This window comes from Phoxinus phoxinus (assembly GCF_949152265.1).
Source record: "Phoxinus phoxinus genome assembly, chromosome: 6".
Taxonomy (NCBI): domain Eukaryota; kingdom Metazoa; phylum Chordata; class Actinopteri; order Cypriniformes; family Leuciscidae; genus Phoxinus; species Phoxinus phoxinus.
The window spans coordinates 39,102,545-39,123,218 of NC_136881.1; the positions used below are offsets into that span (position 1 = coordinate 39,102,545).

General features: G+C 38.2%; 1 protein-coding gene across 1 annotated transcript; it reads right to left on the bottom strand.

Moving 5' to 3' along the window:
- Positions 1-1,010: 1,010 nt before the first annotated feature.
- Positions 1,011-6,641, bottom strand: avpi1 (arginine vasopressin induced 1). The gene is made up of 3 exons (XM_079616321.1): positions 6,480-6,641; positions 3,381-3,772; positions 1,011-1,927 (listed from the first exon to the last, which is right to left on the bottom strand). The coding sequence occupies exons 2-3, from the start codon at positions 3,770-3,772 to the stop codon at positions 1,681-1,683; spliced, it is 639 nt and encodes a 212-aa protein (XP_079472447.1). The 5' UTR covers positions 6,480-6,641; the 3' UTR covers positions 1,011-1,680.
- Between the last annotated feature and the right edge of the window lie 14,033 nt (positions 6,642-20,674).

Below are 20,674 nucleotides of genomic sequence, written 5' to 3' on the forward strand. Positions count from 1 at the left end.
AGCTTCGATGAGACTTAAATCACTGCATTTAAAGAGAGAGTTCATCAAAAATTCTACTTTTGTCATTTACTCGCCCATGTTGTTCCATACCAGGACGGTTTCTGTTTTCTATAGGATTACAATGAGCACAAACGCAATGACAGTGAATGGACATGGACACAAAACATTAGGGATGCACGATATATTGGCCGCCATATCGGTTTTGGCCGATATGTTCATTTTTAATGTTATCGGTTTTGGCCGATATGTTCTTTTTTTTTTCCGATAAAGAAAATCAGGCCGATATATATAAAAGCCGATAAATAATGAATTGTTTCCTTCAGCTGAGACACTTCAGGCGCGCACTGTTCAACATGAGGGTTTTGAATTGCTTCAAATATGATTGGAATCATTTCAAATAAGGAAAATACAGTAAAGTGCAACATGTGCAGCGCAAGTCTGTCATATCGGCTACATAAAATTATAATGAGAACATTATAATTGTGTGCTTGGGACATGGCTTTTAATAGTGAGACTTTTGGTTTTGTAATCAGGCTCTTAAAAATTATACAAAAATTTGGATTTAGATTTATCGGCCAATATATCGGTTATCGGCCAATATATCGGTTATCGGCCAATATATCGGTTATCGGCCAATATATCGGTTATCGGCCAATATATCGGTTATCGGCTTTCAAATATAAAGAAGTATCGGTTATCGGCCACCATATCGGGTTTGGCCGATATGTTAATTTTTAATGTTATCGGTTTTGGCCGATATGTTCATTTTTTTTTCCGATAAGAAAATCAGGCCGATATATTAAAGCCGATAAATAATGTATTATTTCCTTCAGCTGAGACACTTCAGACGCGCACTGTTCAACATGAGGGTTTTGAATTGCTTGAAAAATGATTGCCATCACTTAAAAAAAGGAAAATACAAGTCTGTCATATCGGCTAGATAAAATTATGAGAACATGATAATTGTGTGCTTGGGACATGGCCTTTACTGGTGAGACTTTTGTTTTTGTAATCAGGCTCTTAAAAATTATTTAAAAAATTGGATTTAGATTTATCGGCCAATATATCGGTTATCGGCTTTCAAATATAAAGAAGTATCGGTTATCGGCCAAAATTTTAATATCGGTGCATCCCTACAAACAAACAAAAAAAGACCAAAAAGGCAGTTTAAAAGAGTCTATATGATTCATGCACTATATTACAAATCTCCTGAAGTCACATGACTTGACTCATGATGCATGAGCTGTATTTTTAACCAGTTTTGCTGTGATTTTATGTCTTTTTCTGGAGCTCAACACCGTTCACTCGGGTTTTTTAGAAAAGAGCAGCATGAATATCTATAGTGTTCTGTCATCTGGGGTCTGGAACAACATGAGCATGAGTATAAATAATAACTTTTGAGTGAACTAACCCTCTAATAGTGTTTGACTGCTGTAGTGCGATCGGGTCCGAGGACGTGAGAATGGCACAAACCCGTAAAAGCAGTTCATTAAGGTACAGCAGGACCGGAATCCTGCGGGATTATTGTTAGTGTCGGTCGCTGTAGTGTTGATCGTTGCTCGATTAAGACTAGTGTTTAATTGAGGCGGCAGCTTCGAGTAAATCTGCGCTGAGTCTCTCGGGCTGTAATCTGATTGAATGCGTTGGGTAATCCCACACTGCTCCACTTCCCAGTCGGCATCAGTGCCGGATCCGGTGCAGGTAGCGTTCGGGATCTTTCTCCTGAACGGCGTTCCAGCTCCACCGAGGGCCACCCGACGGCCCCTGAGTCTCTCCCTCAGGGAAGTCGCCTTGGTCACATGATCCAGCCTCTGAAGAGCTCTGTCCTCCACAGGCTCCCAAAGCAGACGAATCATCGGTATCATTGTCGTCCTTATCTTCTCCAGTTATGACTTCAGACGTCTGTCCCAGGGAGCACTCGTTGATCCTTATGGATGATTAAATAATAATAATGCATCAAATTATTAGATGCAGATCATTATATTATATACCAATACTAATCGTTTTGTAACAAACAAGTATTCATTGCTTACATGAGCTCATTGTTACTGCCTTAAATTATTACATTGTTTAAATTAATACATTTTTAACTGTGATTTTTGTATATGTACATTTCTGAAATATATAACTTAGACAGATGCCTCTGATAACAGACTCTAAATTGTAATGTGGCATTTTCTGTAAAGCTGCTTTGAAACGATGTGATTATGAAAAGCGCTATACAAATAAATGTGAATTGAGGTGAATTGAATGATATGATTACAGTATTCTCATGCACTATCTAATGTTCACAGACGTGTGACCCGTGGCTTTTCTAGGCTGATCACTGATCATCTTTAGTGTGCCAGGTTTGAGTGGCTGATCTCATGACCTACATTTGTTCAGATTAGCATGTTTCCATTAACACACACACACACAGACACAGGCAGTGAAGCTGGTGTCAGAATTCAGCTTTATATAGACATTTAAGTAAATCTACGAGGATGAACCCTGCAAAATCATGTCACATATTCACATATTACCACAAAAACAAATGAAAAAAGGGTGTTTTTGCAACTTTTTTGTGACACTTAAGAATTTTTTTTTTGTAATTCTCATTGTTCTGAAATATACGTTTTAATGTATTAAAATACTGTAAACTAAAATACAGCAATACAATGATTTTTTGTTTATTGCAATCAGCGTAAAGGCAGTAACAATTGCCAATATGATGTATAAATACTTTACCGATATAAATAATGTAGCATTATTACTTTTGCATCACAAGTAATGAGAATGTTTTGTTTGTTTGTTTGTTTTAACCTAAAAAAAAATAGTTAAATGATATAAATATTATAATTATTATTACATTGCAAGTAACAAGAATGGGGTTTTCTGGTGTATAAATACCAATATAAATAAGTATCATTATTATGTTTGCATCGCAAGTAATGACAATAAGGTTTGTTTAGTTTTTAAATACATTACCAATATAAATAACATATCAAAAGCATTGAAAGTAATGAGAATTATTTTTGTATTGTTTTTAAGAGAAATTCTGCTAAAGTAAGCTTCATTTGCTTTATGCAGAATATGTCATCTTATGGTTTATCTTTTGATTTTGAGGTATAATGTGACCTGAACATGTTTTTGACAGGTTTTGTGAGATTCACCCCCAAAAAAAAGATGCTTTCATTGACAGTTTTAGTTGCATTTCATCTGCTAATGAAACTAAATGTGCCTTTTGTGACAGTTAACAAAACCAAAAATAGCCTTTATTTTGTAGATCATGTCAGTTTGAGTCTGTACGACTGAGGACTAAATTCAATACTTACATTACTCAAAAGAAAACAACTTTAATGAATACGATGTTCTCATGCACCAGTTTCAGTGTCTTTCACCTGAGGTGTCCAAACGCCCGGACCCATCTCGTCCCCGTCGTGTCTTTATGAGACTCCACCCTGAGGCCGCTTCTGTTCCTCGCTCGGACCCTGAGTCCCACCAGCGCCTGTGCCAGACCCGTCTCCACCTCCGCCATCCCTCCATCCTCCGCCTCCTCCTCCCCCCCGTCCTCTCCGGCCGCTGCTCTCCGGTTCCCCCACACCATGCGGGCTCTCTGCTCCGCGTCCGGGTCGCCCGCCGCCTGGAAGAGCCGCTTCAGCTGCCGCAGGTTCACGCCCTGGAAGATGTTGGCCGTGCCGGACTTGCGGTTCCGGCGCTCGGAGGCCGACGGGCGGGGAAACGTGGGCTGGGACGGGCCTGCGAGAGCCGGGGCTGAGGCCACGTCCTCCATCTGTGGGGCAAGAGAGTCATGAGGTATGAAGCACTTCTGAGAAGCCCACATGCAACTTTTCGTATGAACTACAGTAGTCAACGTTTGAAGTGGATCAAAGTTGTCCAAAGACATAAACGGGTATTGTTCACAATTCATGAATAACTTTGATGAAAGGTTTTGATCCACTTCAAATGTTGACTACTGTAGTTTTGTATATGACTGCAAGCCAAAGATGTTTTTAAGCAAACACTTTTCCTATGTTGCTACAGAGGAAACTGCTAGAAAGTGTCTTTCATTTATTTATGACTAAAAGAACTTTATGCAAACAATTGTTATTTCATGAATTGGTTAATTTTGAGATTTTGGGCTATTTTATGGCAATATATACACTGAACAAAATTATAAACGCAACACTTTTGTTTTTGCCCCCATTTTTCATGAGCTGAACTCAAAGATCTAAGACTTCTATGTACACAAAAGGCCTATTTCTCTCAAATATGGTTCACAAATCTGTCTAAATCTGTGTTAGTGAGCACTTCTCCTGCCAAGATAATCCCTCCACCTCACAGGTGTGGCACATCAAGATGCTGACTAGACAGCATGATTGTTGCACAGGTGTGCCTTAGGCTGGCCACAATAAAAGGCCACTCTAAAATGTGCAACGAGGGAATACATTTTTCCATTTACTTAAAACGAGGGAACGAATTAGTACAACATGGCCACAATTTACTAAAATGAGGGAACAAATTCTTAATTCGTGGGACAAAAATATATATATTTATTTATTTATGACTAAAAGAGCTTTTTTGGCAAGAAACTGCAGGTAAAGCCATTGTTATTTCATGAATTGGTTCATTTTGGTTTAATTTTGAGATTAAGATTGAGATAGTGTAACGAAAACATGCAACATACACATTTAAGTGTTTATGTTATGACACTTTAATCTATTTGCGTCTGTAGATTTCAAATTACAATGTATATTTTCAAGTAATTTTCCAATTCAGCAGCACTTACATACCAAACCTTACATATTCCTATCTATATTTGAAGGTTTTTACAGAGGGGCTTCTTCATAAATACATTTGAGAATGTATTTTTTTTTCAGGCTGTTGATGTGGTGAAGAGAAATTAAAAATCCCATCTGTTAAAACATGTCAACAAAATGAAACAATTTTGAACCTTTCTGTTCTGGAAATGAAAGCAAATCAGCGGATATTTAATTAGATAATCACACACAAAAAAACTTTAATTGTCTTAATGTTCTGTGATTATTTAACTTGGAAAGTATGATAAAATCTAGTTTTGTTGTTTTTGTACCCTATTTTGCCTTAAGTAGGTACGTCACTGGAAAAATAGTATTTAAACCGCACCGCAGGTTCAGACATTAGCCTACTGACCTCCATTGAGGCTATTAGCTGCCATTCAGTCACCAGTGCCCATTACTACAGCAGTCTAAGATAGAAAAAACAAGTCTGTCACTTTTAAGGACCCTAAAAAACCCTGTTCATTGGTAAAACATCAAGTCAGAAGTCAAGTCAAGTAACCTTTATTTTATATAGCGCTTAATACAATACAGATTGTAAAGCAGCTTTACAGTGATAACAGGAGAATGATTCAACGATGCAGACAGTTCATCAGATGTACAGCATCTCTAAAAGAAAACAGTGGCAGAATGGAGAGAAAAAACCTTGGGAGGATCCAGGCTCATTCTCTGTGGCCAACGAACGAACACAGGATCGTTTCATAGGTTTTAAATGTAGAAAGAGGTTTTGGTCACATGATGATGAGTTGCGAAATTTACTAGGAGCGGGTATCTTGCCAAGCTAACCAGCCAAACCTATGTTCCCCTGGTCTGAACAATAGTATACAGTGTCTATGCTCTGAACAGGATACGTGTGTATTGTTAACTGCACAGTGTTACACATTTTTGTGAAACAGTTTGCATAATGCAGCGCTAAATTGGCAGTCCCATCAAATCAAGACAGAAATGTTACAAGTCATGGCCCATATTACTTCCAGTTCATTCATCACACTAGAAATGAAAGGTTAATTTGAGCGCACTGCATTATGGGATGCATCTGCACAGGTAGCCTATGTTGTTGTTCACTGCACACATGCAGGTCATCTGTAGCCTACTACTACTAATATACTATTTTCATATGGCGTTATTGCTCAAAGATCAGCAATATTTATTGCTCAAAGGTCTGGTTAGCTTGTAATCATTTGGTCTTGGCAGACCTAAAATGTAAACGAACTTAAAAGGCTCGAGCGATGCGTAATTTTTACGTAAATATTGTTTGGAATGTACCCTCTGGATTCGTTTCTCAAACGTCTCGAGAAAATAATGATTAAATGCACGATTGGATAACTGGTTTGGTTGATCTGCTTCGGTGACTGGAATTTCACAAAGCCCGTTGAAGTTTGCAGTACGGTGAGTCACGTGACGACATTACAGTGACGCACGAGCGCACGAACATCCGCAGTGACAGCTGCGCGAGGACAGACAACAAAAGCCCTAAATAAAACACGTCCACTAAAATTATAGCACACAACAAAGCATATGTTCAAGAATAAACGCTCGGTTATAAGTGACGACATGAAGGATCACAAAACGCACAATCGCGTTAACCGCATTTCTAGGTGGGAATTCGGTTCCGCTTGCTGCTCTCTAGGAAAAATAAATGAAAGGAATATTAACGACACAATTATGCATAAATCTACTCACCTTTTCTCTCTGATCTAGTGTCTTTGTTTCATTTGCATGTTGTATCTTTGGAATTGCTCTGTGTAAAGCAGCAGAGTGCTGTAGTAAACAGCCCGACTGTGTGTCTGTGTCAAGCGAGCGGAACGGAAAAGTTTAACGCTTTGACTCGTCACATACTGTACCGGTCTGACCAATGAGAAGACTGGGATTGATGATTGATCCCGCCTCCAAGTCTCTTGCAGCCAATCAGAACACTCCTCTCTCTCTCTCTCTCTCTGTGTGTGTGTGTGTGTGTGTGTGTGTGTGTGTGTGTGTGTGTGTGTGTGTGTGTGTGTGTGTGTGTGTGTGTGTGTGTGTGTGTGTGTGTGTGTGTGTGTGTGTGTGTGTGTGTGTGTGTAAGGTGTCCTTAATTGACGTCAGTGCTGCTGCTGCCACACACATGCGAAACTGTCTCGAGACAATGAGAGAGAGAAACGGTTACTTCATTCTAGTGTTCATACATAATAGGCTAGGCTATATCATGTATAGGCCTAGGCTATATACATCTTTAAAAGACATCAGCTTTAAGAATTAGGTGATTGTTAAACGTATTAAAAGCTTCGAGCATGATTTTTCGATTCCAAACAATTTGTTTAAAAAAAAAACAATTTTTAATCAATTTCCCAACAAAAGACCCTGTATTTGACTCTGCATCAGTAAGTTGTACTTTTTCCATTACGTAACATCAGCTTCCTGAATCAAAACATTAAAGATGAACATAAATCGCTATAAGCATAAATAAATTGCTATGAACACAAATTGCTATAAATGTCTTTAGCATTTCCGTCAACAGAGGGAGACACAGGCCAGTGTTGCTTTCGTCGGAGAAGTCACTCTTGATCAAGGCACTGGATCGCAGTGTTAGGAAAGATATTCACACAAAGGTGCTGATGACCATGGCTAAGATCACAGCAAAAGCCCCAGTGTTAAATGAACACTGCTCAGTGTTTATATGAGTCCACACTCAGAGTGTTATAATAAGTGACACTGAAGCAGGTTTGACGAGATAATTAAGTGATTAATTGAGTGATGATTAACCATTATTATGGCCATAATGACCATAAATGGCATTAAACCATTATTGAAGACAGCTGGTGTTAACATGCAGAATCACTGAAGGAGCAAAAAATAATAATAATTAAGGCATCATTATGGCCATCAGTGTTTGGTTTAGTTGGGCTCTTGACCCTTTTGTTCTTTAACTTTAGATTTTGTTTGGCTGCTGTACCTGAGGTATAACAGCAGAGGAACAAAGAGAAAAGGTGATGGTTGTGTTTTAACAATCATTATTTGACTTGAATCACTGAACTCATTTAAAGCCTAATTTCTGAGGTAGGTTTACTTTATTAATTATAGCAGCACTGTATTTGTACAGCATACTATTTTTAGCATTTTCTATGTAATCCAAGAAAGGATTTGTTAAAAGTTGTTCTGATGCAAATACTTGGCCGTTGTTTTTCTTCTTCTTCTTCTTCTCCTTCTTCTTCTTCTGTCTTTTATTGGCAACCGCACTAAAGAGTGCATTACTGCCATCATCAGGTAGCTTGGCTCAGAAACATTTTCCTATTCCTCTTAACACTTCCTACACCCCCACTAACCTCCCCAATATGTCCAATATGTCCATGTAAATCTAGTATCCAGCCACATATCTAATCGATGTTACTCGTGCCATTTCTTTGTTATATATTCTTAACTTCCATTCATTATCTACTTTCTTGTTAGAAAATATAATAGTTTGTGACTTCTCCACAGAAAACTTAAATCCCCAATTGTATGACCATTCAACCTCATCCACAGCCTTCTGCAGTTTCCCCATAATATACGTATTGTGTCTTCCTCTGAACCACAAAGCCCCATCACCTGCAAACAATGATCTTCCAATAGTCCTATCCACCTTACTAAAAATATCATTATTATAAAAAGCACTTTTACTTATTACACTTCCCTGAGCAGTGCCATTTTCTATTATTCCTTGAGATGATGTGTGACCCTGGATCACAAAACCAGTCACGAGTCGCACGGGTATATCTGTGGCAATAGCCAACAATACATTGGGTCAAAATTGTAGATTTTTCCTTAATGCCAAAAATCATTAGGATATTAAGTCAAGATCATGTTCCATGAAGATATTTAGTAAATTTCCTACTGTAAATATATAAAACATGTATTTGTGTGAGTGAATGCAGCACAATCGTGAACATAAATGCACAACTTTAAAGGAGATTTTCTCAATGTTTAGATTTTTTTGCACCCTCAGATTCCAGATTTTCAAATAGTTGTATCTCGACCAAATATTGTCATATCCTAACAAACCATACATCAATTGAAAGCTTATTTATTCAATGTATAAATCTCAATTTAAGAAAAAAAAACCTTGTGAGTGTTTTTTGTGGTCCAGGGTCACATATAGAGTCTCCTATTCTCACTCTTATTGTTCTTTGTTTAAGTCACTAATCCAATTAAACATTCTTCCTCGTATCCCCATCTTCTCCAGTATTATCATCAGACCCTCTCTCCATAACATGTCATAGAAAAACACTGCAATTACTGACTCTTTATTTGATAGAGCTTTCTTTATTTACGCTTGCACATAACCAGATCCATAGTTTCTCTTCCCACCCTAAATCCACTTTGATAAGGTGAGAATTTTTCTTCTTTTTCCAAAAAAGTCAGTTTTTTGAGATGAGTTTTACATGAGAGGACTATTGGTCTACAGTTAGCCGGCTTACTTCCTTCCTTGATTCAAGTTCAAGTTCAAGTTCAAGTTTATTGTCATGTGCATATTAGTACAAGTACCACAGCAATGAAATACAATGTGCCATAGCACTCTCTCAACACCAATCATAATTTAATTAAAAACATTACATACGGACACAGTAAACATAATAACTATGCCTCTACCCTCCTTCCTCTTCCATTATCATTCATTAACCTTATAACCTGTGGGTAAAAACTGTCTCTAAAGCGTGATGTGCGTGTGGGAATGCTCTGCAACCGTCTCCCTGATGGAAGTATGGAGAATAGATTATGTGCGGGATGACTGACATCCCGCATAATACCTAATGCTTTCTTAGTACTTCGTTTTAAATAAATGCTTTGAAGCGGTTCCAGTGGAACCCCAATAATTTTTGATGCAGTTTTAACCACTTTTGTAAGTCGTTCCAAATCAAGTGAAGTAGCCCAGCCAAACCATACTGTGATATTGCCTGCCAATATACTCTCAATTGTACAGCGATAAAAATTTTGTAAAATGTTTGATGACATACCATATTTCTTAAGACACCTCAAGAAATAAAGCCTCTGATGTGCCTTCTTAATAGCACTGGTGATATGAAAAGACCATGAAAGAGAGTCTGAAATATGGATGCCTAAAAATTTAAAAATATTTACAATTCCAACTGCAGAGTTGTTGATGTAGACAGGTGTATGTGTAGGTGTATTCCTTCTAAAATCTATGATGACCTCTTTAGTTTTCCCTACATTAAGGGATAGATTATTTCTTTCACACCATGTGATCAGATTATCTACCTCATCCCTATAGGCAGTTTCATTATTGCTGTCAATCAGTCCTACCACAGTAGTATCGTCCGCAAATTTAACAATACTATTTGTGGGATGTTTTGAAATGCAGTCATAGGTGTATAGACTATATAATAGAGGACTTAGACAGCAACCTTGAGGTGCTCCGGTATTTAAAACTATTGAGGCTGAGTATGTATTGCCAACTCTAACTGTTTGTGGACGGCCTGTTAGAAAGTCCTGGATCCATCTGCAGATGGAATTAGAGAGGCCTAAGTCTAACAGTTTAGATATTAAAATAGAAGGTCTGATAGTATTAAATGCACTGCTATAATCAACAAACAGCATCCTGACATACGTGTCCCTACCCTCTAGATGTTGAAGTGTTTTGTGTAAAACCAAGGACACAGCATCGTCCACAGCTCTATTTGATCTGTATGCGAATTGTAGTGGATCAGTAAAAGCAGGAATGCAGTTGTTAATAAATGATTTCACAAGCAGTTCAAAGCACTTCATTATCACAGAAGTCAAGGCTACTGGTCTAAAATCATTCATACAGGTGGCAGCTGTTTTCTTAGACACGGGAATTATAACAGATTTCTTAAAACAATTCGGAACCATACAAAGTGAAAGTGACAAGTTAAAAATATCAGTAAAAACAATTGCTAGTTGACTATAACATGTCTTTAAAACTCGCGGAGTGATGCCATCAGGCCCAGCAGCCTTTCCTAATTTCACAGCTTTAAAAACATTACGTGTGTCCGTAACTGAAACCTGATATGCTTGTATGCCTAAGGCATCCCCCTCGGGAGATTTATCTGTATGTGCATTTGAAGGTAAATGTTCATGCACGCCCTCAGTTTGAGATGTTTCCCGCGACAGTGCCTCAGCAGCGCATTCAAAACGAGCATAAAAATTGTTGAAGTCATCTGGGGATGAGTCAGAGTTTATTATGGTGCCGCTAGGTTTGGCCTTATAGCTAGTGACTGCTTGTAGTCCTTGCCAAACACGCCTAGAGTCCCCCTCAGAACAGCATCGCTCTATCTTATCCCGATGGTTTTTTTTTTTTTTTGCAGACTTGATTGCATTTCTAAGCTCGTATCTTGCACTCTTATAGCGAGCATCGTCCCCAGATTTAAAAGCCACTGTCCTCTCATGCAGTTTCGCACGCACATTACCGTTTACCCACGGTTTTTCATTAGGAAAAACACGAAAAGTGCGTGTGAGAATACAATTGTCCACACAGAATTTAACATAATCAGTAACTGCTTCAGTGAACTCATGCAAGGTAGCAGAATCTCTAAAAACTGACCAGTCAGTAGAGTCAAAGCAGTCCTGCAGCATTTGCTCACCTTCAGCAGTCCAGCACTGTACTGACCTCACGATTGGTTTCTCCCGCTTTATCTCCTGCTTATACACAGGGAGCAGCAGTACAGAGGAATGATCTGATTTCCCAAAGTGCGGCCGGGGGACAGATTTATAAGCTCCCTTTATGGTTGAATAGCAGTGGTCAAGAGTTTTGTTGCCTCTGATTACACAGCTGACGTGTTGGTAATATTTTGGTAGAACTGACTTCAAATTACAGTGATTGAAGTCCCCGGCTACTATGGAGAGAGCTTGCGGGTGCAGCCTCTCACACCTATTAACAACTTCGCCAAGCTCGTCCAGAGCTTCCTTAGCATTGGCTTGGGGAGGTATATATACTGCAGTAAGTAAAACCAATGGAAATTCACGTGGTGCATAAAACGGCCGACATTTAACAGAGAGATGTTCCAGGACTGGCGAACAGGAGTGCGAAATCACTTCCGCGTCAGTGCACCACGAATTGTTTACGAAGAAGCACACGCCCCCTCCTTTCGATTTGCCAGTCGTGTCCTTAGCGCGGTCCAAACGGAATACAGAGAAGCCGTCCAAGTGTACGGCGCTGTCCGGGTAGTCCGATGCTAGCCATGTCTCGGTAAAACAAAAGACACAGCAGTTTCCCAGATCTCGCTGGATACTAACACGACAGCGTAGCTCGTCCATTTTATTGCTGATGGATTGCATGTTTGCCAGTAGCATACTTGGAATTGGAGGCCGCGTAGGGCGATTCCGTAGCCTCACCAGCAGTCCTCCGCGTCTTCCTCTCTTGCGTCCGTATCGCCTTTGATTACCAGAGCAGCAGGTTTCTGGTATTTTGATAATTTCCACAGGTATCACAGATGTAGATAATTTTGGAACATTTTGTCCAATGTCCAGTAAAGTCTGTCGATCATAAGTGATAATAGAGGAGGATATAGGCTGTATTATCAAGCTAATAAATAAAGTTAGAACTAGCACCAGACGTGGCGAGAGAGAGGCTCGCAGCGTGTCGCCATACCTCGGCGCCATCTTGAGAACCACCTTATTGGCTTATTGGCAATGCAGTCTCTTTCCAACTGTGTGGTAGTACCCCTATTTCCCAAACTTTATTATAGAGCTCTAACATTACTTTCAAGGATTCCTCGCTGATATATAACAGCTGATTTCATCTTGACCAGTTCCTCTCATTCTCCTCAGTGCTCGTTTTAGTTCCGTCATTCCAAATGGAACATCCGTTGTATCACCTCTTTTTTTTCAATAGATAAGAATGTTCTTTTAATATTTCCTCCCTTTTTCTCTTAAATTTTTCATGCAGATTTTCTGTACCGTTTACTTTTTTAAATGTATTACAAAACATATCACTGTTTTCTCCTGCTATAACTTCCCCTTCATTTAACACGGGATATTTATCTCCTTCCTTATTCCATTCATCCTTCTGATCATATTCCATACCTCTTCTATTGGTGTACTTTTCCCTGTTCTGTCACAGAAATCTCTCCAATTTTAACTTTTTGCCCTTATACCACAACTTTTACTTTTGCCTGTTCTCTCTTATATTCCATTAGATCTTGATAGTTACGCCTTCTTCTTTCCTTCTTCTCTCCTTTTCCTTCTAATAGCTTCATCACTCTCCTTATTCCACCATGTTACCATTTTAATCTTTCTTCTTCCTTTGCTTTTAGGAATATTACTTACTGCTGCATTTTTCATAACCCAGCTTTTCTTACTTATTAGCTTCATCACCATTTCTTACATCACTTATGTCTAAACTATCCTCCACCATTTCCACATACTAAGTCCAGTTAGCTTTCTCATATTTCCATTTCCCTCTTTCATTTCTCTCTACACTCTTATTTATACACATTTCTATCAAAATAGGAAAGTGATAGTACATTTCCGTAATACCTTCCAGTTAATTATTCCCCCTAACCTACTGTTTGTTAGTTAGATCTACACTGCTTCTGACCCGTTCTCATATCTATTCGTGTACCTCTCCTATCATTCAGACAGATCACATTCATCTCATCCATTAATTCTTCAATCACCTGCCCGTATATCCATCACACTTCCTCCCCACATATTACTATGGGCATTGAAATCCCCGCACCAGATCACACTCTCTCCACTTTGCCCTTCTATCTTCTTCATCTCTTCCTATGTCATTTGCTTGCATGGATTGTAAAAAATTATTATTAATAGACTTTTGTCATCCTTCCATACCTCAACCACCACATAGTCCATTTCACTTCTTTTCCCCGGCACCATTCATACTGTATTCCAGACTTCATGAAAGTAACACAGCCACCACCTTTCCCTCTTCCCAATCTCTTCTCACAGATCCTTTTATTACCAAATCAAATTTAAGTTTCAGCCAAGACGCTTGTACACATATCACATCTGGGTTTTCCTCCATAACCCTTAAATTCCAATACATTAGCCACCAAACTTTTAGCATGCATTGTAATATAACATCACGATTATTGTCCATCCCATGATTCTTCCCTGTATTTCTGAAGGCAGACCATCTCTAACCATTTCCCATGTTAGCCCTTTGATATCCAGGATAACGGCTCTATCGATATGCGGCTCTCACTATTATCTGTATCTTTTCTGTTCTTCTTTGATGCGCTGAACAATTTCTGACCTCTGCCATAACTATTTTTACTTACTATCATTGTGTCATCTGATATATTGCTTCTCTTTTCCTAATTTCTGAGATCAAACTCCTCACACCTGAGACTTTCTCAATGGGAATAATCTGGTACATGCAAGTGTGAAGAGTCGATTTAAAAGATAATTCACATTATAAACTCAAGACACTGCAGTAAGTATGGATTCATATCATATAATAATGTCATTTGAACTAAATGTGTCAGCAGTAATGTCCTATAATGCACATTTGATTGCTTTATTTTACTGAGATATTAAATTATTTTGAATTTGGGGCCAAATAGACATTATCATCAAAACTGAATGGTAGGGTTAGTGTAAAGGGATATAATATACAACCCGGTATCACGCTAAAGCGTGTAATACACACGCTGGACCACTAGCGGATGCGTGTCAGGGTCAACTGGCAGCGGGGTGCCAAAACCTCAGACACCCAATCATTCGGCTTTTTTCCAGGCTTGGACAAAAGTAAAACCCCCCTTAATCCCAGGGCCTGCAATTTTTCGAGCTGAAAAGACAAGGACACACATATAAAATAACATATATTATTTTAAAATATATATAGCAACATTTGGAAAATAACCTGCATAAAAACAATAAAACCAATCGCATACCAACAACACAGCTTCGTCCTCGATATGAGAGGTGGTTCGATTTTTTTTCTGCATATGCACCCAGCTCTCCCTCTTCTGATCAAATTTTTTTAGTTTTTTTTTTAGCCTCAGCTTATGTGGCTGTTCTTCCTTGCATGTGTTGCAAGTTTTGCAGGCCACATTAAGATTTGTATGGCAGACCATACAATTTCGCCTTGTTGACCCTTGGCCTGGCATTTCTATCATAGATAGAGTAAGCGGGAGAGAGTGACAGAGACACAAAAAGATTTTGAGAAGTACTTCTTTCACACAAACAAAACGGGATGGATTTTAAATAAAAAAAAAGCAATACTTACTTGAAGACAACAGGCTTCTGGAAGAGAGGAAGAAAGAGAGAGAGAGAGAGAGAGAGAGAGAGAGAATTTTTTTGAATTTGACAATCCTTTTATTACAAAATTCTCAGACTTCTTTCCAATATCTTAGATATAAAAAACATTCACAAAACAAGTCACAAAACAAGTCACATACTTTCCAATCTTATTATATAAAATAAAATCTCACATCAACACTTCTGAAATAACCAGTTCATTATCAACTAATGAACACAGCACATTATCACAGCACCACTCAATTTCAAAAATATTCAATGTATTCATTAATTTATAAAAATTAAACTCAATTACAAGTCGTGATTTTACCATTTTTTTAAAAGCTGATACAAGTTCTTGTTCTCCCTTCTGTTCAATTTTATTTCTCCTAGTTATGTAAATGGCTAATTTTGCAATACCAACAATAAAATTAAGCAATTGACATCTATGTTTTTTCTTAATAGTATACATACAACCAAGGATAAAATCCTGCTTTGTAAAACATGCCCCAAAAGATTCAAAAAGAAGCTCTAAAAGGCTAAACAAAAAAGAAAGTCTCTTACAAAACATAAAACAATGAAACACAGTCTCCCTTTCAATGCAAAAAGGACAATTCTCACTTACATTTGGGTTCAACATTGCCACAAAAGAATTAACTGCTATAGCCCCATGGAGTATCCTCCATTGAAGATCACCAACTCGTTTAGGTAAAGGAGGTTTGTACAGAATCCTCCACACTGGTGTTGTTGTTTCAGTAATCTCCAATGTGTCTCTCCATACAGTATCACTTCTATTCTTTAACCATTTAATATTTGTCACCTTCACAATACTTCTGTACAATGTTTTCCCTTTAACTTCAAAAAAATCCATTTGCACATCAATTTCCTTCAACAAGGGATTAATCTCATTAGATAAAAGAAGATCAGGTACAATACATATATCTGGAAAAAAATCTTCACAATCTGGAAATATACATTTCTTATTGTACTCATCAAGTAAAGTTCTTTCTTGTACATTCAAAGCCCCCTGCAGTTTATCTAAAAAACGTTGAATGTATCGTGCAGACTTTACCTTTAAAAAGGCTGAAACTGCTTCTACATCTTTAAAATCAGGACCTACATTATTAATAATGTGTTTCAACTGTAGAGATCCACTTCTGTACAACACATCCTTAAGACCCGGTATTTCATCACCAGATACGTCGAGGCGTGCTCCACACACGATGGGCTCTTCCAGTAGCCAGTACAGGGACATTAAGGGCTCCATCCATTGAGGCTTAAACAGACTCCATGTTTTAAAGAGACTTCGATAGAAAGCAGGAGTTCCTCTAAAATCAAACTTTTTAGAATCCATTAAAAACAAAACAGTGTCCAGACCAAGTCCACTTATTCTTCGTAAAATGCATTGAGCCACTGGTCTCCATACCAGTCTTTCAGATCCCAGCATAAACTTCTGCAAAAACTGAAGACGATAAGCAGCACATCTACTTGCCAAATGCACTAGACCTTGGCCTCCATCTTCTTTAGCCAGAAACAAAACACTCTGAGGGATCCAATGCAGATTGTCCCAAAAGAAGTTTACCATTTCTGCTTGAATTTTTGCTAAGAGACCAACAGGAGGGTCAACGCATGCAAGTCTGTGCCACAGGGAAGAAGCTGCAAGATTGTTGATAATGAGTGTGCGTCCTTTAAAAGACAACTGAGGAAGCAGCCATTTCCATTTTTTCAAACGTCCCGTTACTTTATCTGCCATTCCTTCCCAGTTCTTCTGCATGAAAGACTCATTGCCTAAGAACACACCAAGGTATTTTAACCCATCTTTTTGCCATACTAAGCCTCCTGGTAAAATGGGATTTCCTCCTTCCCATTTCCCAATCAACAAAGCATCACTTTTTCCCCAATTTACAGTTGCTGATGAAATTTCTTTAAAATCATTAACAATTTGTTGTAACAATTGAACATCATCACTATCATTTATAAAAGCAATAACGTCATCAGCATATGCAGATAAATAAAAAGCATTATTACACTGTGGCAATGTCAAGCCCTTTAACTTGTTTCGTAACATAGAAAGCAGTGGTTCTATAGCCAGCACATATAACAGCCCAGACATGGCACAACCTTGTCTAACCCCTCTCTGTACTTTAAAGGGGGCACACAAACTACCATTAATTTTAATCACACTCTCAATTTCACAATACATTACTCTGATCATATCAATAAAACGTGAATTAAAACCAAAAGATTGTAAAGTATGCCACAAATAAAGGTGTTCAACCCGATCAAATGCCTTCTCTTGGTCTAGAGAAATAAGGCCAATATTAATACCAAACAGCTTTGAAACTTCTAAAACATCTCTGATTAGAGTTATATTATCAAAAATCGATCTATTTGGTACACAGTATGTTTGATCGTAGTTTATCACTTTCCCTATTACTTTACTCAATCTTGTAGCCAATGTTTTGGACAGGATTTTGTACTCTGAGCACAAGAGAGAAACAGGCCTCCAATTTTTTATATTTTGAAGATCACCTTTTTTGGGCAATAGAGTGATAACTGCCCTTCTACAACTAAGGGGAAGAGAACCATTTATAAGGCTTTCATCAAACACTTATAAGAGATCTTCTCTTAAGATGAGCCAGAAAGTTCTATAAAATTCAATGGGTAACCCATCGATCCCGGGGGATTTCCCATTCTCCATACTCATCATTGCTGTATAAAGTTCTTGTTCTGTGAGAGGTTGCTGCAAACTTTCATTGCTCTCTTCATCAAGTGTTGGTAGACCTTCAAAAAAACTGCTAGTAGTCATCTTTTCATTTATCAAATCAGCAGTATATAATTTTTTATAAAACTGTACAGCAACTTCTCTTATCTCAGAAATTTGAGTTACTTCCTGTCCTGTATCAGAGACCAAAGAATGAATTATTCTGCTTTGACTATTTTTTTTCTCCATACTGAAGAAAAATTTGGAAGGTGCATCCATTTGTGTAACTTTCTGGAAACGTGAGCGAACCAGCGCTCCCTGTGCCTTAATGTCCAACAGGTTTGCCAATAACGTTTTCTTTGATGTCAGAGCTTCAATATGTTCTTTTTTGCCTGTAGATGCAGACAAACTGTACAAATCAACTATTTCAGTCTCTAAAATATTTAATGATCGAGTTATTTCTCTCGTAACATTAAGAGTATATTGCTGGCAAAAATTTTTAATTTGTATTTTCCCGCAATCCCACCACTGTTGTAAAGAGCTGTATAAATACTTTTGTTGTTTAAAAACATCCCCAAAAAAAGTAAAGGAATCTTTAAAATGTTTGTCATCAAGCAAAGATGTATTAAAATGCCAATAGGCACTGCTTGACTTCACATTACTCATTAATACAGAACAAAGAACCGCACTATGGTCTGAAAATCCGACAGGATTAATTTGACAAGATTTAAAAATATTGAACTGGTGTTTAAAGCTGTAAAACCGATCAAGACGTGCCAAAGACAATGAATTATCTTTACAATGAACCCATGTGTATTGTCTTAATTTTTTATGCATATTTCTCCAAATATCACAGAGATCAAAAGTTTGAACGAGTTGCTTGATAACTCTTTGAGATGCAGCATGTGGTTCTAAATGGTTTCGGTCTACTTTATCATTCTCAGTACAGTTAAAATCTCCACCTAAAACTAAGAAATCATCGGTATTTAGGCTTTTCAGAGTAGAGTTGACTAAATTTAAAAACAAAACTCTGTCTACTCCACTATTAGGAGCATAAATATTTAAAAACACCATAACAATTTTTTCAAATTTAACACTAACTTTTAAAAAACGACCTTTTTCAATTTCAACAAATTCATAAGATATTGGAGTCATACTTTTAGAAAATAAAATTGCAACACCTCCACTAATAGAGGATTTATGACTAAGAAAAAGTTGACCTCCCCACTCTCTTTTCCAGTCCACCTCATTTCTTTGATCACTATGCGTTTCTTGTATAAACATGACATCAACAGACTTCTGATTCATAAATTCATACAACATCATCCTTTTGCGAACATCTCTAGCTCCATTTATATTGAGAGTCCCAATTTTTAGCTGACTCATACTTTTATTTAGGTTCAACAAGAAACTAAGATGAGAAAAAACAGAAATTGTATATATGGTCAAGAAAACCAAACTTATGGATTTAAACCATAGCATTCTTCTCATCTCTAGAAATTTGTTTTTTTAACTTGTTTACAAATTTACGTAAACGGTACTTTTCGAGATCTGGGAAAGCCCCTTCTCTTATCAAATATTTGGTGTCCCTCACAAATTGTGCACGATCAGGAAAATAATCCTCAATCTGCACGCCTTTTAGCCCTTTCGTTTCCCGAAGAAAAGCACTAATGTCTTCAGCTTTGTACACAACATTTACGGATTCATTTTGAGAACAAGCGGAAAACTCTGAACACACAGAAACGTTAGAATCAGAATCATCATCATCCGAAGGCGAAACTATGATTTCACCTTCAGCAGCGTCACTTTTTTTAATTTGTTTACTGGTTCCATCGTTTCGACTCTTTCTTCTTTTAATTGGAGTTTTGAAAGCTGATTCAACTTCCATATCTACCTCACAGTCATTCAATCTCAGGTCTTCCTTTACAATTTCTCTGCCTTGTTCTACAAACGCAGAAGGTAATGTACTCAACCCCAACGCGTTCTCTGCCGCCACGGACTCCGCCACAACACCGCCATCATCAACCGAAGAACCAGACGCTCGCGTCCCCGCGCTGCTCGCTCCCTCCACCGGCTCGACTATCGGTGTATTCGCAGGGTTCGCCGCTGCGCTGGTTTCGGACGCGCTATTTTCATCGACAGTGCTCACCGCTTTATCTGCATCAGTGTTCTTCACTTTATCAGGGCAGTTACGACTGAGGTGCCCAATTTTTCCACAACCAAAACATTTGATCGTCGTATCAGATGATACGAAGACAGCATAATCAAAGCCTTCTATTTTAAATTTAAAAACCAGGTCAAGTTCATCTTCGCCATTCTTCAGAATCATAAACACCTGTCTCCTAAAAGAAACGAGATGTTTCACTAAAGGCGATTTACATCCGAGCGGAATTTTTTTGATGGAGGAAACTATCTTTCCATATCGTGACAATTCCTGCACGAGTAACTCATCTTTCACAAACGGAGGGACGTTTGAAATCATGATTTTCTTGGCGGGAGTGCTCAGAGGAAACACCGACGTGAGTGAACCCTTGATTACAACACCGTTTTGCACTATTTCGTTCGCCTTCTCAACAGTGCTAAGAAAAAGCACAAACGCACTGTTCATTCGCGAGGCGGACACAACGTTTTCATGACCCACAACGTCTCCTACAGCCAAACAAACATCTTCCACATTAGCGTTTGAATCAATTTTCACTCCATGACGCCGAGTTAAATTTTCAAAAACCATTGTGTTTGGAGTCGCCATGCCTCCCAGCAAAATGCTGGAAGCAGACTATCCTCACAAAAAAACAAAAAACAAAATTACCCCAAATAAAAAACACAAACAAAACACTTACAAGAAAAAAAGTTTGAAAAAGCAATCCTACCAGCCACAGACGGCTACCACTCATGCATCCACACTCACCACGCTCCGCCCACTCACTCCCAGCATGCACTCGAGAGAGAGAGAGAGAGAGAGAGAGAGAGAGAGTGTGAGTGT